The sequence below is a fragment of the Pantherophis guttatus genome, chromosome 6, assembly GCF_059756535.1.
Source record: "Pantherophis guttatus breed Tessera chromosome 6, ASM5975653v1, whole genome shotgun sequence".
Taxonomy (NCBI): Eukaryota; Metazoa; Chordata; class Lepidosauria; order Squamata; family Colubridae; genus Pantherophis; species Pantherophis guttatus.
Window position 1 is genome coordinate 19,983,477 of NC_142068.1, and position 27,374 is coordinate 20,010,850.

The window sequence follows — 27,374 nt, forward strand, 5'->3', positions numbered from 1 at the left end:
ATTGAATACATAAAATGAATACAATTAAAGGGAACATTAGGACAGGGATGGTAGACACACTGCTGCTCTTATGTACACCCCTTACAGACCTCTTAGGAATGGGGTGAGATCAACAGTAGCCAGTCTAACCCCTAAAATTTTAGGGGTTTTGGAATGAAACCACAGAGTCAATAGTGCAATCCAGGCATTGACCACTCTGTTGCTGAAGTCATATTTTCTGCAATCGAGTTTGGAGTGGTTCGCTTTAAGTTTGTATCTATTGTGTGCTCGTGTATTGTTATGGTTGAAGCTGAAGTAGTCATTGACAGGTAGGACATTGTAACAGATGATTTTATGAACTATGCTTAGGTCATACCGAAAGCAGCGTAGTTCTAAATTTTCTAAGCCCAAAATTTCAAGTCTGGTGGCATAAGGTATTTTGTTGCGAGTGGAGGAGTGGAGGGCTCTTCTTGTGAAATATTTCTGGACATGTTCAATTGTATGAATGTCCGATATGCAGTGCGGGTTTCAGGCAGATGAGCTGTATTCGAGAATTGATCTAACAAATGTTTTGTATGCTCTGGTTAGTTACCAGAGAAGAAGCTATGCAAGATTAGGTTTACAACCCTTAATGTCTTTTTGGCTATGTTGTTACAGTGGGCTTTGGCACTTAGATCATTTGATAGGAGTACTCCAAGGTCCTTGACAGAGTGAGGGTCATCTACAAGGTCATGTCCACTCAGCTTGTATTTTGTGTTCTGATTCCTTTTGCCAATGTGTAAGACAGAGCATTTGTTGGTTGAGATTTGGAGTTGCCAATTTTTTGACCATTCTGGCACAAAGTCAAGGACTTTTTGAAGGGTAGCAGCATTGTTGGTGGTGTTAAATAATCTTACATCATCAGCGAAGAGAATGCAGTTACTTATAACTGCGGGAGGATTTTTTATCAGGTTCGCCTGATTCGCCAGTCGCGTCCCTTTCTGGATCGGGACTCGTTACGCACGGTCACTCATGCCCTCGTCACCTCCCACCTGGACTATTGTAATGCTCTCTACATGGGGCTCCCCTTGAGGAGCACCCAGGGCTCCAACTGGCGCAGAGTGCAGCCGCGTGGGTGGTAATGGGAGCGTCAACGACGATGATATTATGCCTTCAGTTGTGTCTCACTCTTGACGATTCCAATGGTCAGGTCTCTCCGTGTCTTCTGATCTTGCACTACTTCTTCGAATTGTTCTTTGATCTGGCTGATGTCAGCTTTGATAGTGTCTAGCCATGGTGTTCTTTGGTGGCCTGGTTTCTTTTTGCAATTAACTCTTCCAAAGATAATTGCTTTCTCCAGTGAATTCTCCCTCATCACGTGGTCAAAATAAGTGAGACACAGTTTTTTGATTTTGCCTTCCAGTGACATGTTGTTATGTGCTCCAGCACTTGCTTGTTAGTCACCTTTGCTGTCCAAGGAATGTGCAGGAACCTTCTCCAGTACCACACCTCAAAGGAATCATTTTTTTTTCAAGGTCAAACTTTCACAACCATATGTAGCTACAGGGAATACAATAGAGCCAACTAATCTACATTTGGTTGCCAGGCTGATGTCCTTGCTTTTCCACATTCAGCTCATGTTCATCATTGCTGTGAGTCCAGTGCAATCTTAGCAAAGGTGTTAATATCTAAATAACTAAAATAAAGATTCACATGTTGAAATTCTGAGCACTCAGGTGTTGGGTGACTAGATTATTTGATTGATAGATTTAATGTTTAACATTAAATATGCCAACCATCTAATAGTGTTTTCCCAGAAACATACTATAATCACCAAATAACCATCTAAAGAATGAAAATTGTTCAATTGGGTGAGTTAGCTGTTTGAGAGCCCTCCTAATTCAACAAACTTAAAATGTGCCAGAAATGTTCTGAGGTCAGATCAAAAGGTTCTAAAGATTGTTCTCCATTCTCAATACCATCAACCCTGACGAAGAGTGGCTTCACAGCTTACATTTATTTATAATCCTAGGCTCTTCTACTAGTAGTCTTTCCAATAAAAATACATAGGATGATGCCTAGCATGGTAAAAGGATACAGCTTAACATGTAAACATCCTAAATGTGCCAGAAGCCCATTTTTATCTTATAAGACATAATGTAGTGGCTTTTTATTTGCTTTAGCATCCTGTGTGTGACCTTAACCATTGCAGATTGTAAACCATTATTTATAGTTTAGTATAATATGTAGACATGATGCGTTGTGGTTTATCTATCAAATTATAATTAAACAAAACATGGATTAGTACAATGTGTGAATTCAGCCCAGTTACTTACTCCTCATTGAGTTTATCAGAGTTTCTTGCAAAAATCAAATCCAGAAGCACACACAGATAACTGATTCAGCTGGATTCATTAACTTCTTTATATACATAATAACAGATGAAGTAAATTTTACAATACCAATAGCAGAGTTCTTTCAACATGGTAACAAGTAGAGAGATCAGTTACAAGCAAAACACAAGGTAGGAGAGAACAGTTAATTTCATTTCAGCAGAACAGACAAGCCCAGTCTTGTTTCATTTCAGAGCTGAGCACAGAACTTAATACAAAGAGAGCCTCCTCTATACAGGGCAGTTAAGCTTTTGCACAGACTCAGTTGCCTAAACCATGCCCAGACTTCTAGCTTAAGTTTCTGTTTCTAAACAGTCTTCATTAGCTGAGCCTATTACCATGCCTATTCATTGGCTGACCTTGTTACCATGTCTCCATTCAGTCCCCATTGGCTGATCTATTCCAGTCCATGAATATTCGTACTCTGGCAGAGTTGACTTTTGCACTACTTTATTATCAAGTCCATACTTGCCTCAAAAGTGGATTTCCAGCAGTCTCTGGAATGAAGGCTTTTTTTTCTTTGCCCAAAAAAAAGCATGATGAATTCAAATTTAAAATTCCTCCATAGCCATTCAACAACTTCAGTCAATGCTATGCAGTTAGGCAAATCTGAAAAGATGATTTAGCAAAACAATGTTGGTACAGGCAAAACATGTAAGCAGCTACATCCTTCAGGAGGTTTGGCATAGCTGCTTCAGTGGCTTTCCTAACTCATGAATGTTTAAATGTACTATTTCACATCACTGTCAAGCCCCGAGAAAAAGCTGTGTCTGCACATGCATACACATTCCACCGACAACCTGGAAGCTGTTTTTGTAAGGCATTTCTTAAATCAGCTGAAGTTCGCAATGCAATGTAATCCCTACATTTGATTGAGTAGCATGACATTTTTATAGCATAAAAAACACAAGATCTCGCTCTGTGTTCTTGGAGGTTCTGGAAAGGACCTGTAATTTGACAATCACTTCACCATAGATGAGCTGATGGTCTCTATCCAGAGAGGGGTGGGTTCTACTTACCTTTACTACCGGTTTGCAGTGGGGCTTTGCTCACATGCATATGTGCTCTTCTGCGCATGTGCAGAAGCATTTTGATGACATCGGGGTCAGTGGGCGGAGCCTCCTGCCAGTTTTACTACCAGTTCTATAGAACCGGTGTGAACCGGGGGCAACCCACCACTGGTCCAGAGTTGTTTGTAAACAAAGACAACTGAAATAAATCATGCCAGTCAATTATTATCAAAAATTTGTGCTGGTTGGAAACCATGTTTTCAGTGCAACTAATAGCTCTGAACCTGGTTCAGTTATAACACTATATGAAAACTTGGTTCGTTAACCATGGGTTTTTTCCCCTAGAGTTTTCTTATATGTACAGTGTCCACTTATTTCAGCTCAGCTGAGAGTTGCTCCATTTGTGTCAGAAATTGATTGATGGCTTGTCACCCAATGCCTGATGTTGTGAGTTAAAGAGAGTGACTGGCCCAAATTCACCCAGTCAGGTTCATGTCTAAGGTAGGACTAGAACTCACAGTCTTCTGATTTCTAACCTGGTGTCTTAAATACTAGATCAAACTAGCTTTCTTACTAACCATTGGTTCTGTTTCTCAAAAGACAATAATTATGGCTTACAAATTGGAATGAACGCCTTCATAAGATAGTAAACCACACACACACAACACACACACACACACACACACATACACACAGAAAAATATTAATGTATATTGTGAAGTAGGTTTACACCTACTGCTCTTGCTAAGCTAGATATGAAATTTTACGTCAAAAATTGAGAAACATCTAAATGCTGGAAACTCTATGCAGGCAAATCAAAACACTTTTAATGATTATTTCAGAGCAATCATAATTTTAATTATTACTAATAGTTTTGGTGATCATCAAATATACATATATATATATGTGTGTGTGTGTGTGTGTGTATGTGTATGTGTATGTATATGTATATGTATATGTATATGTATATGTATATGTATATGTAGGTCTTTGGTTGTAGGTCTTTAGTTATTCGGGTTTTCTCCCGCGTAAAATTGGAAGTGTCTTGGCGACGTTTCGACGAAGTCTCATTCGTCATCTTCAGGCTGGTGTTTTCGGCTTTGTGCTTCTAGGAGCAATGTGCGATCGCAGCTCTCGCAATGTGTGATCGCAATGTGTGATATATATATATCTCAGCCTTTTGGCATTTAAAATAAATAGACAGGTGGATAATATCCAGCAAGTATATAATTTAGGAGAAAGAGGACTTGTAATGGTAAATAAGAAATTCCAGATTGGACTTTGACATTAAGTTGGCATTTAGTAAGAAGGTATTCCGTTAATTTAATTTTTTCCCCTCTCCAAAAAGCTTATCCATCTTCAACTGCCTCTGGGGAATTCTTAATAACACATCTATTTCATTGAGGATAATCTAGTTCACTTTAATTTCCCAGACAGTAATACTCTGGGCCATCAATTGTGATTTGGGAGCTGTTCTTTCTCCTTGGAGCTGCTGGGGGGGGGGGGAGGACAGAAATAGTGCAAATCAGCTCTTCCATGCCAAAATATGAAATGCCAAGGTAGCTTTCAAGTATGATACAGAAGGAAAAAAATAATATTTTGGATTTTGTCCATCCCACAATCCCTTATCTGATCAACTTTATTTTTGACTTTGTTCCAATAGGCGATGTTGCTTGCAGGACTACAAGTATGATTAATTTAGAAGTAATCTTATTACAAAAAGTAGCATTATTCAGAGATCCATTTTGCAGGAAGCCCAAGGCAGACATGGGAATTGACCATCTGGAATAGTTTCTTGGATGACTTCAACAGAGACAATATACTGTATCATGATTTTGTCAGGATCTATTGGTTCATTTCCCCTGTGCAGGAAAAGGGCATGTTTATCTGTGAAGGTACCATGCCAGGCACTGTGCCATGCATAGTTGTTGCTCAAGTTATGCATATAGGTATCTGCAAGAATGGAGCAAGGAAAAACAAAGACAAAATGTCTACAGGTACCCCTTGACTTAAAAACCTGCCTATCACAGTCATAAATGGTGAAGGTCATAAAATTATAACCTTTTGCCATATGCTAAATAAATAAATACAACCTTTTTTCAGAAAAGATCATCAGCGTGGTTTTGTTAAAAACTGGCAAAACTGTCATGACATGCAGTCATGTGATTCAGGGGTGGGTTCTACTTACCTTTACTACCGGTTCGCAACAGGCTCGCTTCTGAGCATGCGCAGATTGCTGATGATGACATTCGGGATGATGGGTGGGGCTTCCTGTCGATTTTACTATCAGTTCTTGTGAACCGGTCCGAACCGGGGGCAACCCACCACTGATGTGATTGCAGGACCCTCCAAACAGCCATAAATGTGGCTCTGTTCCCAAGTGCCCGAAGTTCAGTCACGTGACTGCAGGGGGTATGACCATTATAACTTTGAATTTAAGTTATTAATAGCCCCAAGGTAGGTCCATCATAACTTTGAAGTGTCTGGTTGTAAGTCAAGGACTACCTGTATTGGGATGCAAGTAAAAAGGATGATGTTTGTGTAGTGATGTCACAACACATATTTTATCATTCTGGCACGATCATGGTTAGAAACAGGCACCTCTGATTGTACATTGTTGCATGCTTGCCAAGATTTCAGGATCTTGATAAATAAGACAAGTTACCTCTGGACTTCTAGTGGGCCATTATGTGATGTATCTAATTGTATCTTAAACAATTATAAAAGCTATTTTATACTGATTGAATTTGCATTTCATGCTGGCCACAGTTTGGTTAATAATCTTTATTAGATAAACCACAATAGGCATCTCCTCAAATAGCATTAACATGAACCCTGCTCTATAGATTACAACGGCTGAGTTTGCACAAAAGTGTAAACTAAAACCAAACAACACACATTTTCATTTAACCCCTTGAACGAATCTAACACTGGATTAGAAGACTATGGTAATCTATGTATCCACCGATGACTGGTATTCACTGGGTTCACACACTATACTCAGAAGTGATTTGTTTGGATTTGGGTTAAAGCATTGGATGAAGATAATCATTATAAATAGTGAAGTACATGGTTAAATCAAATTGTGGTTTGCACAATTTTGTAAACCCAGCTACTGACTCGCCATGGGTCCTCAGAGTTTCAGTCTTATCTCTGTCTTTCATTAAGGAGTTATGACATTGGCTGTATTCACATAATAGAGTTATTCTAGTAAAGGCCAGCTTGTTTATTTTAATCCTAAATTTAATTTGATTGTCAGTCCTGGAAGTCATCTTTTGTATTAGGCCTTCAGACCTGCCACGTTTACTACTTGAGAAACTGGGAGGGGGGATTATATGGAGCATGAGTGATATATAGTCATAATAACATTCCTTTCTCAGAAAGTCAAGGTCATCTTGCCCTGCACGTGGAAGGCTGGAACTGGGAGGCATCCACAGTTGGGACAATGTTTGATTGGACTTGTGGGTGTTGGGCACAGACTTGAACTTTTCTTTGGGTGGGGAAAACCTGGAAACTTTCAAATTTGGATTTTCCCAAATGTGCCAATATGACATCTTTAATAAAATGTAGCTTTGAGGCATTTCAAGCCTCAAGAGTGTTCTTTCGTTGGGGGTGTTACTTGGAACCCTGACATTGATTTAATTTAAACCTTTTAATTCTCTTTTTTTGATGGCCTAGTGCAGGGGTGTCAAATTCCTGGCCCGCGGGCCGGATGCATCATGCGCTGGCCACGCCCATACCAGGTCAAGTGCAGGGATGGGTTCTACTTACCTTTACTACTGGTTCGCAACGGGGCCGTGCACGCGCACATGCTTTGCTTGCTCACGTGTGTGCTCTTCTGCGCATGCGCAGAAGCATTCTGATGACGCCGGGGTCAGTAGGTGGAGCCTCCTGCTGGTTTTACTACCGGTTCTATAGAACCGGTGGGAACCAGGGGCAACCCACCACTGGTTTAGTGAAGGGGGGAGGAGTCCCAATACCTCACGTGACACCGCCATAATGACTTGAGTTTGACACCCCTGTCTTAATGTATTCTGATTAGCAGTCCATCTGATTAGTTTAAGGGTCATCTTATTCTGCAAGGCCAGAAAATGAGATAATTCAATAAGCGAATTGAGCATCTGGTCTGCCTATAGTGCTTGGGTATGTTCTCCCTTTCATCTATAAGGCACCTGTGCCATTGCTCTTTTTTCTTTCAAAGAAGGAATAAGTGAGAAGACTATCAATAGTACTTGCTCAAGTTCTTTCTCTGTTTTTATTTTTTCTCACCACAGAACTCTCTGCATCAGCCATTGCTATGTTTCTACTAGAGCAGGGGGTAAGTAGCAAAGATAAACAATAATCCTTGCCATGGGGACCTTTTTCTAAAGAGAAGGCTGAAAGAATTCAGATTCTTTCAGATTAGAATGGAACTTCTCTGGAGCACATATTGCTAAGAGCATCCCATAACTCAAAACCAACCAGAATGGGTGAATTTATTTAAACTCTGGAAGTCTGAAATCCATTCTCTACAAAGATAAATTTTTCAGCCTCCAGCAATGCTAAGCATACATTTGAAGATAGTCAAATTCTTTCATTTGTTCTAAAGATTTCATTTGAACTACGCACTAGAAACCACTTTCTTTTCAGTTGTTCTATAGAAAAAAAAATTGCACCTTGCTTTAAAAAAAAATCATACTTTCTCATTATTTTAGGTGAATTTCAGAGAAGAATATACACACACACACACACACACACACATATATGTTTTCTGAGGTTTTCGCGGGTGTTTGTATGTAGGTCTTTGGTTATTCGGGTTTTCTCACAAGTAAAATTGGAGGTGTATTCTATATAAAGAATATATATATCTCCTATCATTTTTATGTTCCATTTCAGATTCTGGTGTTGAGGAAGTATTGCATTTTAAAGGCTAACCAAATTTATACAGCAATGCTGGAATTCATGACCACTTGATTGATTTAACAATTGCATAAACACAGCTGCTCCTTCAGTGATTTGTGATTTTACAAGGACCGCACCATTGTAGCTGACCTGCTAATTTGGAATAAACTGATGGTAGTGATAGATGATACGTGTTGGCTGCAAAACAGGAGATAGACTCAAGCACTTGGAAAAGAAATAATTTAATGCAGGTTACCTCAACTTGTGGGTTGCAATTGCAGACCCCCAACCAACACATTCATCTTGGAAGATATGAAATGGGGGGTGGGAGTGAAATGGGGGGTGGGAGAGAAACTTGACTGAGAAATTGGAAAATTTTATTATTTATTTATTTAATAGTCATATTTCTATGCCGCCTACTCTCTGAGGACTCTGGGCGGCTTACACCAAAGACAGTATACTAAATAGCATATTGCCTCCAAAAATCTGGGTCCTCATTTTACCCACCTTGGAAGGATAGAAGGCTGAGTCAACCTTGAGCCGGTGAGATTTGATCTGCTGAACTAGCAGTCAGCTGAAGTAGCTGCAGTACTGCACTCTAACCACTGCACCACCTTGGCTCTTAAATGCTGTAATCCATGACATTTTGTGCTCCATCTCTAAGAAATGTTAAAAGAGATAAAATAAAATGAGTATGCCATGGGACTCACCATTTATTTGCTCATAAAGGGTATGTGTGTGACCAGTATGATGACCTCAGAGAATATTTTTGTAGCAGAGCTATTTACGAGCTCGCAGTTGTGTGGTTCATCTGACTCCCAATCTGCTTCCAGGTATGATTCAAGGTGTTGGTTTCACCGTTAAAGCTTTACATGGCTTGGGGCCAGGCTCTCCCCCATTACATAGGCCATTACTGGTCTACCAGAACAAGAAGGTTGTCAGGGTTCCGAGGGATGCCCTAATTATATCATGAGTCTCGAGTTAAGCTTCAAAAGAAATCCAATTATTTATTAGGAGCTTCATGTCAGCATATTCCCAAGTGAAGCCAGCTCTGGCCCTACGTAATTTACACTCCAATATGACCCTGTTTCCCCCCGCCCACCCCCCAGGGTATTTCATTAATCACATTCACCAATGGAGCAATTTCATGGGTTTTAGAGGTCACTCCCCTCACGGCTGTATGTAACCCTGGGATACAGCCTTGAGAGAGATAAGCATGGAATGTTCATCTGTCTTGGGCTGCTGTGCCATTTGTTTCCCATCCCCCCTGGCCTATGGCAACTCAAGAGCAGGCCAGGGATGCTTTGTGAGTTGACAAAGGTATGTTGTGGGTCTCATCTATTAGAGATGCATATCTGGCAGTACCACAGAAAAGGGCCTTCTCAGTGGGGTCTGGAACATTATTCTCCTTGAGGTATGATTGGCTCCCAATAGGGTTTTTTGTTTGATTGTGTGGTTTGATTGCCATGGGGTGCAATGGGTTTTATGATTTTTATATTGTGGGTTTTTTTTTTTTAATGTTGTAAACCACCTGGAGTCATCAGTGTGTGATTTGGTTGGCTGTATAAATTCATTTAATAAATAAATGAAATGTATGCCATAGGATTGAAATTCTCCACAGTTCTGTGTGGTTGAATGGGAATCCAGCTCATAAAATAAGGGATACTTTGATAGAGGTAGAAGCAAAGTATTCTGTCAGTTGTGGTCCTGCCTCACACCCACTACAGAATCATTCTTTTCCTTTGATTTTTGGGATGTTACTTCTTTGTGCTTTGATTATTCATGAGTTCAATGATAGTTGCTAATCCATCACTGTCCTAACCTCTCGCCTTCCTTGATTATATTTATTTACATCATTCTTTTGATCCCAGGCAAATGCTATGAGAGAATCTCATTTCTTATTGTCAGCATTTTCAATTATTAGTATGAAAGACAGCATGTTAACTGAATACACACACACACACACACACACACCACTGGACAGAGATCTCAAATGAAAAATGATAGCTCTGAAACAACTTAATAGTGTGTATTGGACTGCAGTTCTGTTATCCTGCCCCTGTGTATTTTTAATGTGTATTGAAATTGATCAAAGCATCTGCCAGTAGATATGTTAAATTCATTTTTCTGTTTTAGGACTAGTAGTAGTAGGACTGCTGACTGAGTATGGTCATGAATTTTATAAGTGGTTAGGTCCAGTCTACAGCCCAAGTGAGAGCTGCTGAATAATGAATGAAATGGATTTGATTTTAATCAGCAGAAGAGGAAGCAGCAGAAGACAAATTGTTCCATTAGCTCCTGTTGCAATACATCCCATGGCAGGACATCATATATCTTTGCTAAAAAAATAATAAAAAAAACACCCAAGTCTCCCATCACCGACCTCAGCTTTATGCTTCTCTTTGGTAAAGTTACTGTAGATTCCTGTCACTGCAGTATTGAAGCTCACTAGAATTCATTGGTACAACACAGATATATAGTGAAGGTTGGAAGAAACAGAAAACTGGGATGCATTCACATTAACAGATCACCCAGCTTCGCAAAACCAAGTTGTAATATATCTACAATGATTTAGCTGTCAAGGCTTACAGTTACTGTCTAATTCTGCGTTAAACCCAGGGTTGTATTTTTACTACATAGTTAGTAGGAAAGGAACTGTATCTATCCTGAAATGGCTGCCGATCAGCTTAATCCCAAAAGAGGTTAATGTAATTTGTTATGATTTTCTAGATGTGTCAGACTTCTACTTCAGACATCCCCTGCCATGCTGACGAGGGGTGGGTTCCACTTACCTTTACTACCAGTTCGCAGAGGGAGCCCATGCGCAGATCACCCATGATGACATTATGGAGGGTGGGTGGAGCCTCCCATGGGTTTTACTACCGGTTCTATAGAACCGGACAGAACCGGGAGCAACCCACCACTGATGCTGACTGGTGGTGATGAGAATTATAGACCATGAAGTCTTAGGATGTGCCGAGTTGTGAAAAGTTAGGAAAATCAAGTTTTGCTACAAAGAAGAGGGGGTCAACACAATTTCCAAAGCACCTGAAGCAGGACAAGAAGCAATGGATGGAAGTTTATCAAGGAAAGAAGAAACCTAGAACTAAGGAGAAATTTCCTGATAGTTAGAACAATTAATCAATGGAGTGACTTACCTTCAGAAGTTGTGGGTGCTCCAATACTGGAGGTTTTAAAAAAGAAATTGGACAACCATTTGTCTGAAATGGTATATGGTTTCCTGCCTGAGCAGGGAGTTGCGTTGGTGGCATTTAAATGTCCTGAACTACTCTTAGCCCTGAAGTGTCTTCTGAGTTATGCCAAATCTACATTATTTTTACTGGATAATGAGAAAATACTAGTAAGATGTAAATTGATTATTTGCATGATTTTTGGGAAAACAGTTGGACTATGCCATATTGATAAATTAAGTCTGTTTCTTATTTTCTTAAGATAAGAGCATTTTTAAAAAAACAATATATTGCTTTTCATGTTTATAGAATTCATAGACATCTCCTAGGAGCAATGACAAATGTGCCTGATGACATTACCATACAAATGTGATGGGATTCTAGTACACAATGATGGCATTTGCAAAATGATATCAATAAACATGTGTCATTTTGGCATCATGAGTTCCCTCGGGACACTGCTAATTGGACCATTCTGATACTCTTTGAAAAGGGCTGGAGGTGAAAAATAATGAAGTGGATACTAAACCTATGTATATTGATACAATAGAGGTTTGTTCAACTAAGGTCAATTCTGGTTTAACATGTATAAGTTACTGATTACTAAAAGGAATGGCATTTAAAGTTGTCATGTATTGTTGAATTATATATTCAAATTTGGAATTTATAAAAATTCAAAGTAATTTGGATTTATTGTGTCATGGAATGTGCACCTGGAGAAGCTGTGTTTGTGTGTGTGGGAGGGGGGAAATCCAGGCATGAGCATTGTGCTTTCCCAAGGAGGAGTCAGTGCATTCTGGAAAGAAGCCCAAATTAAGGGACTGTGCAGTCCTGAGATGTATGAGGAGAGAGAAGGTTCGGGGTAGCCACACCCTGGAATCCCTCAGGGTTTAGCTTTTAAGTTAGAAGTTATAACTTTAGTCTGGAAAGATTCTGTCTATTAGCCATAAGCAACTAAACGATTGGACTTGATTAAATTTCACTGCATGGTCTTTGGGCTTAGTCTGAAAGGTATATAATGTAAAGACAGCTTTACCTCAGAGATACAAACTTGGACTGATGATAGCTGTTTGCTGTCTGCCTATGAACCGAGTCTTTCTAAATATAATGAAAAGAGAGATCAATATTGTTCCATGTGGTCAAGATTGAAAAACTGAACTATTTTCCATATGTATTTTAATATGTTCTTTTCTCCTTTTCTTTTTTTTTCTTTTTAATTTTGTTTCTCACCATCACCAATTTCTTGAGCTGGTGGCAGGGGTGCTATTCAGCAGGTTCTGACAGGTTCTGGAGAAGCGGTAGTGGAAATTTTGAGTAGTTCGGAGAACTGGCAAATACCACCTCTGGCTGGCTCCAGAGTGGGGTGGGAATGGAGATTTTGCAATAGCCTTTCCCCAGGAGTGGAGAGGGAATGAGGATTTTGCAGTATCCTTTCCCGGGAGTGGGGTGGGAATGGAGATTTTGCGATATCCTTCCCTGACACACCCACCAAGCCATGCCCACCAAGCCACACCACGCCCACCAAGCCACGCCCATTGAACCGGTAGTAAAAAAATTTGAATTCCACCACTGGCTGGTGGGTGTATTTGAAATCCTGAAAACACGTTATAGTGGCTGTCATAAAATGGTTGCTTCAGAGACTTCTTTCTTCACAAAGAGCTTCCAAGATTCGATTTGCCAGAGGTTAAACAGATGTAGATGCTGTTTGTCTCCAGATTCCTTCGACTTACAACAGTTCATTTAATGGCTGTTCAAAGTTACAACAGCACTGAAAAAAGTCACTCATAACAGTTTTTCACACTTACAGCCATTGCAGCATCCCATGGTCAAAATTCAAATGTTTGGCAACTGATTCATATTTATGATATTTGCAGTGTCCCAGGGTCATGTGATCCTCTTTTTCATCCTTCTGACAAGAAAAGTCAAGGGGGAAGCCAGATTGATTTAACAAGCATGTAACTAATTTAATAACTGCAGTGATTCACCTAGCAACTATGGCAAAGAGAGGTTGTAAAATGGGCAATTCACTTAACAACTGTCTCACTGAACAACAGATATTTTGGGCTCAATTGTGGTTATAAGCAGTGGTGGGATTCAGCCAGTTCCAGCCGGTTTGGGCAAACCAGTAGTTAAATTGGCCCTGCCCCTCCCCTCCCCGCCCTTTCCAGGAGTCCCCATGCACCCCATTTTGGCTCCCAGATAAGTGCAGGGAGGCAGGCCTCCTAGGCTCAAAATGGGCTGGGAGGCGGAGTGCCTCCCGGCCCATTTTCACTCCCAGGGAGGCCTCCTAAGCTCAAAATGGGGCATGGGGGACCACATGGCCCCCCTGTGGCCCATTTTCACTCCCAGGAGGCTGCAGAGAGGCCTACTAGGCCAAAAACCAGGTATGGGGGGCAGCTCGTCCCCACCGTGACCCATTTTTGCTCCCAGAGGGGTGCAGGAGGCCGAGTGCTGCCTATCACACTCCCTGGACATGCCCAGCATGGCCACGCCCACCCAGCTGGTCTTTAGGGCAGAGAACCGGTTGTTAAATTATTTGAATCCCACCACTGGTTATAAATCAAGAACTATCTGTACTGGAGTATGATTCCATTATCTTTTCTTTACCTATATATAGCACTGGTTGTTAGCAAGCTGATCATTCCTATCTTAAGACATGAACAATAAATTCATGTTTCCTAGATTTCTAAAGGTTAAGATTGTACAAATTGAAAGAAGATTAGAAAGTTTGCATTCAAACCCTGATCCAAGAGAGTGTTCCAGAGGAAATGGCCTCCTTAAACCTATATATGCATTTTCAGAGTTTGGGATGGCTCTTCATGAAATACATTCTTCATGCCTTAAAACAACATCTAATAGAAGGAAGGCAACAATCATTCGGCATTCTACTTAAAAATTCAGCCTGAGTTTTCCTATTTTGCTTTTTAAAATGCATCTTATAAAATTCAATTTTCAAATGGGCAGAAGGCTTTGTTCTAATATTGTAGGGGTTAATCTCCTACATAGAGGTATGAAGAAAATGAAATCCTTGAGAAGTCCTTGGTGAGGAGATTGGAAATAAGTGTAATAAATAAGTAACTTAAAAAACACAAGGATTAGAAAAAATATTCAAAGTAGTCACCTCTTTATCCAGGAAGCATATTTTTGTATTCTGTAGACCCAAAATGATAGACTGTTAAGACAAAAAAAATGCTGTGTGTCCCTAAGATTTATTCCTTTAAACATGGCAAATCCTTCAATCCTGTTAGAAAATATAATGCTACAATATGGTGCATAATTTAGACAAAAAGTTCCTTCCTAGTGGAAGACAGTCCTCTGGCAATTTTAGGATCCCATCCAGCATCTTCAGATTTGGCAAATTGGAGAACACGCTGTGAGGTAATAAAATTGAGAATTGTTATTTTTTTCCTTCATTGTCTGAACTCATTTAACTTAATGCTGCTATTGCTATTGTTCCCACAAGCAGGAGAATTGGCGTAAAACATGTAATATGCAGCTGAAACTCTTTCCTTCACTCTACCAAATTTTATATCACATTCTGAATGGTAGGAGATGAATCCTTGATCAATTTTTTTTCAGATGCAAAGGGAATTTAAAGGCAGATTATAAATTCTGTGGACTACTGTTGGAAGAAATGTCCATCTGGGTTCAGTTCCAAGTGGGGAAAAAGACACTGGATTCATGGAAGTTGCTTGGAAAGAAGGTTTATTGATGAACAGGATCACATGGCTTGAGATCCTGGGCAGAAATGGGAAGAGATGCTGAGAGTCCCTAGGTTTTATACTCTCTCTGGCTTTGAACTTCCTAGGACACAGAAAGAGTATTCTGATTGGTTGCTGTGAGAGGTCATAGCTAGCTTTTTAGGTTATCTCTGTGTTAAGTTTGGTTGAATCTTGCTGGGTGATGCAATGAAGGGCAATTAAATGGCTCTGTCTGAAGGAGTTAGATCTTTGTTATGTAGAATAGACTGGCTCAGGCCTTAATGGCCCATTGACAAAGGGGGGTGAGTTTCTGCTTCCCTTTTAGGGAAAATATTCTGTCCTTTTAATATTTCCTAAAATATCTCATTTTCTTAGGGGAGGGGTGGTTGCTAACTTCCTATACTACCAATTGATATGTATTATGTTATTTCTTCTGCACTATGCACAATCCTTTATGGATGTTCTGAGAACAGAGTCTATTAGCTTTGTTCTAATAAGGGAGGCACTCCCTTGGTTGACACATATACCCCCAGTTTGTTTCGTCACCTCTGAAACTTGTGTTATATGTGTCTGAGAGAAAGATATCACAAACTGAAAAGCCAAAACAAAAAGTAGAGTTGCCAGGAGAATCAATTAAAAGTGAGCACCACAAGACCAACTGAAGAGATTTTCTTGCTCCAGGCAAAAAACATAATATTATCCTCTCCTCTAGAAGAAACATTTATTAGACTGGCAACCCTAACCCTTTCTTACACTGGCAATGGAAAAAATATTTTACATTGCAGCTGAGAGCCTTATACCTCATGCCATAATTCCAGAAGGTGCCCAGCAGGATTTGGGTGCAGCTTTAACCGTTATTATCCATCATCTGTTATTTGAAGTAACTACCTCACTCCATGTAGACTCACAGGATGTTAGTGTAGGGTTTTTTTTTTTTGCATTGCTTCCAGAGTATAGCATCTTACTATTTTCACATTTGGGAAAGTCCATCAATAAACTTCTGAGCATTTTCCCTTTTTTCTTGAACTTCATCTTGGTTGGCATTGAGAGCAGTGCATAGACAAGTTCTTTGTAATGGGGTTATATTTAAGTCAACATTATTCTGTTTTTAATGCTTAATTTTATTGATTAAATTGTACACTGCCCAGGGCTCCTCTCTGAGGGAGTTATGAAGTGTGAAAGACAAACAAACAAACAAACAAACAAACAAACAGGCCCTTGTTTGTTCATTCTCCGTTATCAGCTGAAGCAAGAAAGATGGATGAGAGGCGGTGCTTTCTGGGAAATTGTTCACATATGATATTCAGATATGTTCATTTTCCTGCACTGGAAGTCAGTTGATCTTATTAATGAGCATTTTGAATTCATGAATGGAACATCACTTGCCCTTTATAGTTAAGCCAGAAATCCTCTGAGAAACTTTGTTTGTTTGTTTGTTTGTCAAACATGTACAAGATACCAGGTATAAGTCTGAACATGGACATGAACGAAGGGATGAATACAAATAAATGGGGATAGCAGGACAGGGATGGTAGGCACGCTGGTACGCTTATGCACGCCCCCTTTACAGACCTCTTAGGAATGGGGTGGGGTCCATGGTAGACAGTTTAAGGTTGAAGCTATGGGGGGTTGAGGATGTAACAATGGAGGCAGGTAGAGCATTCCAGGCATTGATGTTCCTGACTCATTAGATGTTCCTGACTCATTCAACCCAAGAAACTGATTACCAAGATAAGTTGTTAAATAATAATTAAAAGTTCTGGTTTGTTCCAAAGGTGATAATCATGGAGTCCTAGTTTGGGATTGAACAAATAATGATGAGCTAGGGACTTTTTAGGTGAATCAGTTTGCGGCTAAGGGAGAATATATGACATTTGATGGTGAATCACAGCTTGGTTTAGCCCAGTTTTACTGAGACTATGGGCACTGTATGAATGTCATTTATTCTAGTAATGGGTTTGTTTGTTTGTTTTTGCTACCACTGCTATTTTACAATTATGCTCTCTAGGAATAATATTCTCTCAAATCACACTTTAGTGGTTTCCAGGAACTTACAGCTGCCTGTAGTTTTCTTGAAACTCACAGGGGTTCCTCTTGAGAATAAGAGATTCTAATGGAGCATATTTCAAGGCTGATAATTCGTTTAAGGCTGTGATATTGTTCTCATCTAAGGACAAGTGTTGAATTTCAGGTATTTTTGGCAGCTGTCTGAAGGATGTAAAATGATTTTTACTGAGTTTGAGTTCTTTGCACCTGTAAAAAAAGCATAAAGGAACGTGCTATCAACTATTACACAAAGACAAAATAAAATTTTAGACTATAGCAATGCTTTAAAATCTCTTAAGAGTGGGCACAGATTTCTTTTTACTGGTATCTTGGATTTTTTGCCATGATTAAAACCGTAGCAGTGATTGCATGTGCATTGCCATTGCTTTCAATGAAAAGTGGGAAAGTACCTGTTAACGGGGGAAAATTACCTTGGCAAACATATGGCACTTAGATCTGTCAGGGAGTTGTCCACCAGCCAAAGCCTCTCCACTCGAATTAATCGGCAGAGAATTCTTTTACAGTTGTCTATCTGATAAGGATCTCCCAGATCTTGATATGAAAGATTTAAACTCTGATAGAAAGGCAGAATATATAAATTAATTCATTTGAGTATCTAACAAAGATCAAGTGTTTCTTTCACAGCATGATTTAGATTCAGACTAAACCATTGTTTATTTTTTATCCAATTTAATAAATAATAGCTTGGGGGGGCAGTGTGGGGCAGTGTGAGGTGGTAGTGAAGAAAGCATCCACTGGAAGGAGGATTCCATAATGAAAGTTGGGGATGCTTATATACATTTCTGAGTTATTTGGTAGCAATAGCACTTAGACTTACATACTGCTTCACAGTGCTTTACAGCCCTAAGTGATCTACAGAGTCAGCATATTGCCTTCCTCCTCAACAATCTGCACAGTCACTCATGCCCTCGTCACTTCCCGACTGGACTACTGTAATGCTCTCTACATGGGGCTACCCTTGAGGTGCACCCGGAGGCTCCAACTGGTCCAGAATGCGGCCGTGCAGGTGATTATGGGAGCGACATGGCGCTCACATGTAACACCTCTCCTACGTGAGCTGCACTGGCTCCCGCTGGTCTTCCGAGTGCGCTTCAAGGTGTTGGTTCTTACCTTTAAAGTGCTCCATGGCTTAGGACCTGGGTACCTACGAGACCACCTTCTGCAACCGATAACCTCCCACCAACCAGTACGCTCCCACAGAGTGGGCCTCCTCAGAGTACCGTCAGTAAAGCAATGTCGGCTAGTGGTTCCCAGGAGGAGAGCCTTCTCTGTGGGGGCACCTGCCCTATGGAACAGGATACCCCCAGGGATACGAATGATCCCAGATCTCCGTACTTTCCGTCATGTCCTGAAGACCTTTCTATTTCACCAAGCCGGACTGGCATAAATTTTTCAGATTATCTAAATTCTACGCTGAAGATCTTAATTGATGAGCCAAATTGGTTTAATTATTTTAAATTATTTTTATTTCACATTATATGTATGTTATTCTGACTGTTCACCGCCCTGAGTCCTTCGGGAGAAGGGCGGTATAAAAATTAAACAAACAAACAAACAAACAAACAAATAAACAATCTGGCTCCTCATTTTATGGACTTCGAGAAGGATGGAAGGCTGAGTCAACCTTGAGCCAGTGAGAATCGAACTGCTGGCAGAAGAATTAGCTTCCAATACTGCATTTTAACCATTGAACTACCACTGCTACTTGTTTACTTGGTAACTAAAGTCATGAGAATTTAACCAAAATCACCTTCTCTTCTGAAAGCAAACAATATTTTTCTAACCGAATGAAAATGGTTTTGAAAAATGCAAAATAAATTTTCAACACACCACTAGACATACCCTATTTCTGCAAAATAGTGAGAAATCAAGCTGTCACTTTTTTAAAGAACTAGTATAGTACTGATACTATGTTGAAAAATTGATTTCAGTCTTGGTTCCAACCCCAACAGATATGATCTATTTTGACGTGGTGTATTGCTATTATTTTATATTATTGGCTGTTCCTAGAAGAAATGATTGAGGCAATTACAGACAAGATAATTTGATTGCAAAAGTTTTTCTTTCTAAATTCCCTTAACAATTTGGAACACAGATTTGACAGGAACAACTCTGGATCTCTTTATTTCTGAGTGTCTGAGAGAAATATTGAACAGCTCGCAAGCTATCTTTTATCTGTTTACAAGGAACTTAACTCAAAAAGAAAATGAACTCTAAAAATCTGTACCTGTTTAAAAGCAATGTGAAATTTAAATTAGATATCTATGATCTAAGTACCAGGGCAATGAATGCCTCTGAATTTCACAATTTCTTGATAATAGGCACCTATTTTAGAGCTAATAACAAGCCCAAAGAATTCAGAATGGATTGTGTTTGTTTCTTTTTGTTTCCGTCTATTACTTATTCATTGGCTGTCCTTGCCATTTTTACTCTTCATTTTTTCTGACATTGTATTTTTTTCCCCTTGCCTGTAATGTTTTTATCTGTATCTATATTCCCAGAGTCATTGGGAATATAGGCATATGCAGTGGTGGGATTCACATACCTTCTCTACTGGTTCACAAATGTGAGCGCAGGTACACATGCGCACAGCTTTCTGTGCATGTGCAGTGCTCGCGCATTACATCCAGGCAGGTGGGCGGAGCCTCCCGCAGTTGCCGCTACTGGTTTGCCCAATCCGGAGACAACCAGTTGAATCTCACCACTGGGCATATGTATTTAATTAATAATAATAAAAGCAACAAGATTCATACATTCATAATCTTAGCACTTACCACACAGTTTTCCCAGTCTTCTTGTAACCACTGCTCCCATCTCTCTTTTTCTGTCATTTTTTTTCTTGCACAACGACCATATTCTTCTCCTCTAAAAAAACATTCTTCTTCAGAAGGTCCTAAATGTATTTAGATATTTATCCATTCCAGTATCACATGACTACTCGTAAATTTGAATATTTCAAAAGACAAAATTAGATTAAAGTAAGTTGATGTACAGATGAAAGTTCAGAAGAGGAAACAGAAATGCGTTAAGGATGGAAAGAATGTAAGTGTTTATTTTCCACAACAACACATACCGTATTTTTCAGAGTATAAGACACACCTTAATTTTTGGGAAGGAAAATAAGAAAAAAGCTGATTGGCAGGTGGATCTGCCTCCCAAAATACCCCCAATCAGCTGTTCCCAGAGGTGAATTTTAGCAACAGGTTCCTTGGTTGTGAGCTCTGTGCCTTGCTTTTTTTTTTTTTTTTTTTCTGCCTCTGAAACATTGGAAACTCTGTTTCAGAAAAAAACTTTTTTTCCTGCCTCTGAAAGCCTCTGAAACAGAGCTTTAGAATAAAAGTCTCTGAAGCTCTGTTTGGGGGCTTCTTTTCTGAAGCTTTGTTTCTGATGCTTTTTTCAGCCTCTGAAACCTCCGTTTGAGAAGCTGGGCGGTGCTACATTCGGAGTATAAGACGCATCCAGATTTTCACCCTCTATTGTGTGGGAAAAAGGTGCGTCTTATACTCCAAAAAATACAGTGTATGTATTTTTTTCAATTTGACACTGTAATCAAATAAGGGCATTACTCCACTGCCAATTAACAGTGTCACTCAAATAGCACATTGGCAACACAGCCCTCATTAGCATCTCATCACTACAATGATAGCTAAATGATGCAATAAATTGTTAATGTGGAAAAATATGCAAATTTGCTGAATAGCATTAGTTTGAATCTATACATCACAAATTGTGTTTGTGTAATATCTGTGTATATTCCATTATAGAATATTAAGTCATAAATTCGACCCCAACACTGGAAATACCTTTCCTAATAATTAGCCGTTCGTACGTTCCATGCTTACTATGCAGTTCATCCATAATCTCCATCCATTTTAGAACATCTGTTATTTTTTTTAATTTGCTTGTTTCTTCCCTATTTCAGTTTTTGTGACCTTACCTATCAATGAAGAATTCTGAAAACCTGGAAACATGCTTATATGTTTTGTGATCTAGTAAACATGTCTTCCAGTTAAGATTGTGGGGTTTTTTTTCCTTTCTGGATATCCTAGTTGTAACATTTAGTGCATTATATAAGTATTAGGGTTGTATTTTGTTCAAAAATGATTCAGAAGAAGTGTTTCAGGTGTCATGCAAATGCAAGCATACTATTTCTCAGTTATTTGTTAAAGCAGCCCAAATTATTTCTGGCTTCTATACAAACATTTGGAAAAAATGTTGTGATGGCTTTAAGCAGTTGTTGTAGTTAGGTAATTCTTTATTGCTATTGAGTTGGTGTTGACTACTGGTAAGCACATAGATAGAATCTTTGTTGGATGATTTACCTTCAGCATCTGTTCATTCAGTTGTGCATTCACTGCCATCATTGAGTCCCATCCACCTTTGTGGGTTTCTCTTCTTTCCTTCAATACCTTCCACATTATTAACTTATCAAAGGAAATTTGTAGGGGAACGATATTGCAAAATCCCCATTCCCTCCCCACTCCTGGGGGAAGGGTATTTCAAAATCTCCATTCCCACCCCACTCTGGGGCCAGCCAGAGGTGGTATTTGCCAGTTCTCCAAACTGCTCAAAATTTCCACTACCAATTCTCCAGAACCTGCTGAATTTCACCCCTGCTCCAACCCCTGGGCTACAGCCCATTATTGGGCCTCGAGCCCTTTAGAACCAGGTCACAGAAGTGGCTGGTGGCTGGTGATTTGCAAAGCCCGAAAGGTTGAGGAACTCTAGTGTAAGCTATCCATAGTATCCACAAGAGTCTTCTCTAGCACCAAAGTTTGAAAGTACAATATTAGTACATTTTCTGTCCTACTCGTCAAGGTCCTATTTTTACATTCATCAAATGTCATAAGAAAAATTATTGCAACTGAAAAAAAAAACCTGGACAACTAATATAGAATAGCAGAGGGGTATAATATTTGTGCTACTCAAAGATCCAAAATGTTTCTTCCAAATATTTTTAAAAGGTACATTAACTTGATAAGTATGCATTACACAGACACAGATACAGAGACACACACATAGAATAATGTGTATTTCTATTCCTTGAATTTTTTTTTAACATAATGCTTCTTCAATTAGCCACCAGGGGCCTGGTGGCTCAGCAGACTGATAGCATTGTGATTAACATCTGCTGCTTGCAATTACTGTAAGTTCGAATCTCACCAGGCTCAAGGTTGACTTAGCCTTCCATCCTTTCTAAGGTAGGTAAATTGAGGACCCAGTTTGTGGCGGCAATAAGCTGACTTTGTATAAATATACAAAAGTATGAAGGCTATTGCTTAACACATTGTAAGCCGCCCTGAGTCTCCGGAGAAGGGCGGCATATAAATCAAATTAAAAAAAAAATATTTGGTTATTTAGCCCAGTTAATAAAGTAATATAAATAAAACATTTAGTATTAAAACCTCAAAGCAGCCGAGTCTGATATCTATCTGATATCAATCTGGGTGCTTGAAACAAAACATTAAATAGGAAATTTGGAGGATTATGGATGTCTGTCCTTACAGTAATATTTTTGCCATATTGGAATGCTTTCAAGATTATTTTTGGGGAGAAAATAATGAAGTTGCCAGGAAGCCAAATGATATCTATTCCTTCCTATCTCTGCTGCCAAATTTTGTTTTGTTCCATATGTCTTATGATTGCTTCTTCCACGTCAGTATATATAGAAATAATTTACTGCAGTTCTGTAGATGATTGTTTAACTTCTGTTGTACAGCATAATCAGAGCTGCCTAGTGATGAAATCATTTTAGCTGATTAATCAAACATTTTATTTCATCATTATATAGGCTTAGAAGTTTGGAGGACACCAAGATGGGAAAAGTATAGAATCTAGGGTTTTTTGTGGGTGAAGGACAATATTGAATATTTTTCATATGTAAACAGTCATAACTAGCAATCACTAGTAGATTTGTGAATTTGTCAAATTTCCCTTTGAATGGCACAGTGGACCAGTACTGTCATGTGATGGCCAAAAACACTCATCTACTTTGAAGGGTGGGGAATTAAGTAAGAGTAAATAATTTTATTTGCCAACAATAAGGAGATTGGCAGTGATACTGGCTGATTAACAATCCATTAACCACTGTCTTTATCATTATAGAACTTTTCCCAGACATATTTATTATATCATAAAGGCAGACAGTCTAGTAAACCAGGTATGGTGAATTTGTTGTCCTTCAATTGTTGATGAAATGAAGGCTACCATATTTTGGGCTCCAAATATTGGCACAACCAATAGATGGCAGCAAAGTTGAGACTTTTTGTATTACTTTAGTATTACCTGCTGATCGTTCAGTTTTTGGAGCCCAGATATAATAGCCCTTCTGAAATACAGCTCCTACTTTCCCAGCTAATGTAGGCAATAGCAAAAATTGTTTGAAATTATAATCCAGCAACAGTTGGAGAATCACAAATTTGACATTTATAAACCATAAACTGCTACTCACTGCTCCAAGAAAAAGCAGTTTTCCTTTTGTTTATGAATACTAAAACCATCCAAACATTCAATATAGCTTTTTGGAAGCTGGCAAGTCATTCTTCTTGTAACTTTAGTAGCCTCCAAAGATTGATCGGTTAATAATCCTTTCACAACACATAGAGATTTCACATGGAAATCTCTATGTGTTGTTGAATGGAGCATGTACTAATAATTGAGAATGGTTTCCCCGGTTCCTGATAGAAGAACAAAAAATAAAGTCTGAGAATTTCAGAAAGAGAGCGAGGAAAATAGCATATAGTTTAGAAAAAGAAGGAAATAGCAATTGGGCTACCACATGATTTCCCAACTGTGGCAACTTTAAAACCTGGCTGAGGAATTCTGGGAGTTGAGGTCCACATGACTTAAAATTGGCCAGGTTGGAAAACCCTGGGGTATGGGAATATCAGAGCATAAATTAAACAGACAGTAAGGTCCTCTAAAAAGTAGCAATACCATTACCCCACATCCTTTTCCCTCAGTGGTGTCTAGGGAGATTCTCAATCATCCAAGTCATCGTTGTCCCAAAGGCTCTTTTCAAGAGGCAACTGGACTTCCTTAGTTTTTTCCTTGAAAACATTTCACTTCTTATCCAAGAAGCTTCTTTAGTTCTGAACTGAATTTAAGAAACTTCTTGGATGAGAAGTGAAATGTTTTCAAGGAAAAAACTAAGAAAGTCCAGTTGCCTCTTGAGAACAAAACTGAAGAAGCTTCTTGGATAAGAAGCAAAACATTTTCAAGGAAAAACTAGGAAGGTCCAATTGTTTCTTCAAAAGCACCTATGTCCAATTATGGTGCCTTCAACCAACACTATTCTTTTAGCTTTCTGATCCCTTTAAACTACAGATTTGCACACATAAATATAATTCTGAATTCTGAAGTCACTGTGTGCTTGAGCAGAGGTCTAAGCAACCTGGGAGTGCACATTGTGAGGACAGCTTCTTTGAAGAACTATCCTTCTCTTTTTGAATGTCTGTGAAGGAGAATATCAGTCTAGAATCCAGAACTTGGCCATTCCATTCCTCTATTATCATGGAGGTTACAAAGAGTTATTGGTCTACCTTTTCTTACTCGGGGGCAGCAGATTTGACTCCCTTGAACATCATGTTCTTCTAATTCATGCCAGGTAACATACTTGAATATATCTGATGGAAGCTTGAAAGGAGAGAAGCAAAATGAAAACAATTTGTACTGCAGTGGTATCTTATAATAGAAAATCATCCTTTATTTTAATTAATTTTCAATTTCAGTTATTTACAGTAAGCATTATTTGATTTTCAGTGACTTTAGTTTATTGAAACTGAAACAATCATGCTCCTTAAAGCTAAGATCAACTCCAGAAGGAAACATATGCAATGCCATTTCTGAAACAGATTTTGCTTTTATTTAGATGGACATGTGCAGCTTATTTTCTTTTTACTTCACTGCATGCTACCGAGTTTCTTGGCAATTGTGTGGAAAGGTCAAGAGAGGCAGTCTAGACAGATGGGTAAAAATCAAGAATTGTCCATGTATTTAAGACTATCCAGCTAGCTCAGACATACGTAGAGACAGACATAATTTCCAACTGAGCTTTCCATGCAATTGTATTAAGTAATGTTCTCACCAGAAGCTAGATTCATACTGCACCCATCCTTAAAACAGGATTCCCAATGTCTTTTGTGCCTTGTTCAAGGTTTGTCTGTGCCAAATACTGATTGATTGGCTCTTTAGACAATGACAAACCTACTAACGAACTTCATATAGTCTATTGGAATTGGGCAGTTTATAAAAATAGATGATAGATAGCTAGAGAGAGCTAGAGAGAGAGAGAGATGATAAGAGAGAGAGAGAGATGATAAAGAGAGAGAGAGATGTTAGATAGAGAGATAAAGAGATAGATGATAGATAGAAAGAGAGATAGAGAGATGATAGAGAGATAGATGATAGAGAGATGTTAGATAGAGAGATAAAGAGATAGATAGATAGATAGATAGATAGATAGATAGATAGATAGATAGATAGGTAGATAGATAGATAGATGTAGGTAGGCAGGCAGGCAGGCAGGCAGACAGACAGACAGACAGACAGACAGACAGACAGACAGATAGATAGATAGATAGATAGATAGATAGATGAATATAGAGGTTTAAAACTATTTTCAAATTTTAAAAATCCCCCCTCCTTTTAAAAAATGACATTTTTTAAAAAGAAAGTGAAATTGTAAAAAAAAAAAAAAAGATAGCTGGAACTAGAACTAAAAGACCGACCATTTAGAGAAGATAAACTTGAGTGAAGTTAAGAAAAGGTCTTTCTCAGCATCATCAAAACATGACCCATTGCTAGGTACACATATGGAACTCTGGCATTTATGGGTGTCCTTGAAAGTTCATACTGAAGAATATTCTGTACCAGTATCACTCAATGAAGTGAAGTAAGGCCCAAAGAAGAGGCAGATGATGGGTTTATTCTCTTGTGTTATCCACTTGCCCTGAAGACAAGGCTTACCTAAAATCACCATCAGTTCCATAAGTGTCCATTTTATACCATGGCTTAGATGGAAGTATTTGAATTCTTCTCATTCCTAGGTCTAAGAATCACCCCTTACTTTCTCCATTACTCTTACTTGCCTGAACCTAAGTAAATAAACTGCACTTCCAACAGATCAGATCTAAAATCCATTGCTAAAAGAACAAATAGCACCATATTTTTCTCATGAAGCAATATGTTTGCAGCAAAGGAACTGACATATAAACTGAAGCAGGGCTGATAAGCTTCCTAGCAGGAAAAAAAAAAGCTCCAGGATAATAGCCAGCAAAGATATGACAATAGATATGATTGGCTCTCAACTATGTTTGCTCGAGAGCACTTTTCACTCTGAAATTCAGCCTTTCATGAACTGCAGACAAGCAGTAACTGGAAAATTTAACCACTTGAAAGTTTGGTGAGATCATGCCATTACTGTTTCAGGCAATTATATTATCAATCCTTCACATCTGAAGGCTAAAAATAAAGAACGAGATTACATTCTCATAACCCAGGTGGAAAAACTAGCAGTGAGTTGCGAATATGGAGGTTACCATAAAGATCTGCTTCTTTCCACAGAACCCAGAACCAGAATGCTTACTGGAGAAGAAATCCCAGAATCACAGCTTAGCTGATGAATTCCTCTTTTTCTTGATGAGAATAAAGGAAAATCTGTATTATTCAGGTCAGAGCAGGGAGATGAATGAGAAGTAGAAGATCGAAGTCGGCTTGGATTCAGACCTGAGGAACTAAACAGATAGCAATTTTAAAACACCTGGAGAATTCTGATGCAAGGAACCAAATTTGCAATCAATTTAGGACTCAGAAATGTTTGAAGTTAGGCCACACCAAAAAATAAAAAAAATCAAGGAGCAAAAGGTTGTATTAAAATTATCTTTGTGCGAAATGAAAGGAAGTGCAGTGCTGGATTAGAGCATCATGTAGCATTCCACATCCAATAAACTCAGTATCCTAAAGGTAGACAGCATAGTATAAAAGAGGAAGCAGATGATGTGGATGCCCAAGAATGTTTTTATCAGGTCCCTTTTTACAACCTAGCGAGATACTCAGACCAAGGGTCCCCAACCCCTGGGCTGTGGACCAGCCCCAGTCCTTGGCCAGCCAGGAACTGGGCCACGCAAGTGATAGAGGTCCCATCCATGCATGCTCAGGATGCCTGAAGTGTGT

General features: G+C 39.0%; 1 protein-coding gene across 1 annotated transcript; it reads right to left on the reverse strand.

Annotated features, from left to right (window-relative positions):
- Positions 1–14,623: 14,623 nt before the first annotated feature.
- On the reverse strand, positions 14,624–26,952 carry LOC117678799 (uncharacterized; the record flags this gene model as incomplete). The annotated part of the gene is made up of 6 exons (XM_034440298.3): positions 14,624–14,804; positions 17,190–17,387; positions 17,612–17,754; positions 19,976–20,094; positions 24,743–24,836; positions 26,788–26,952. Coding segments are annotated over 6 exons (831 nt in total), but the record flags the coding sequence as incomplete, so codon positions are not given.
- Positions 26,953–27,374: the final 422 nt, after the last annotated feature.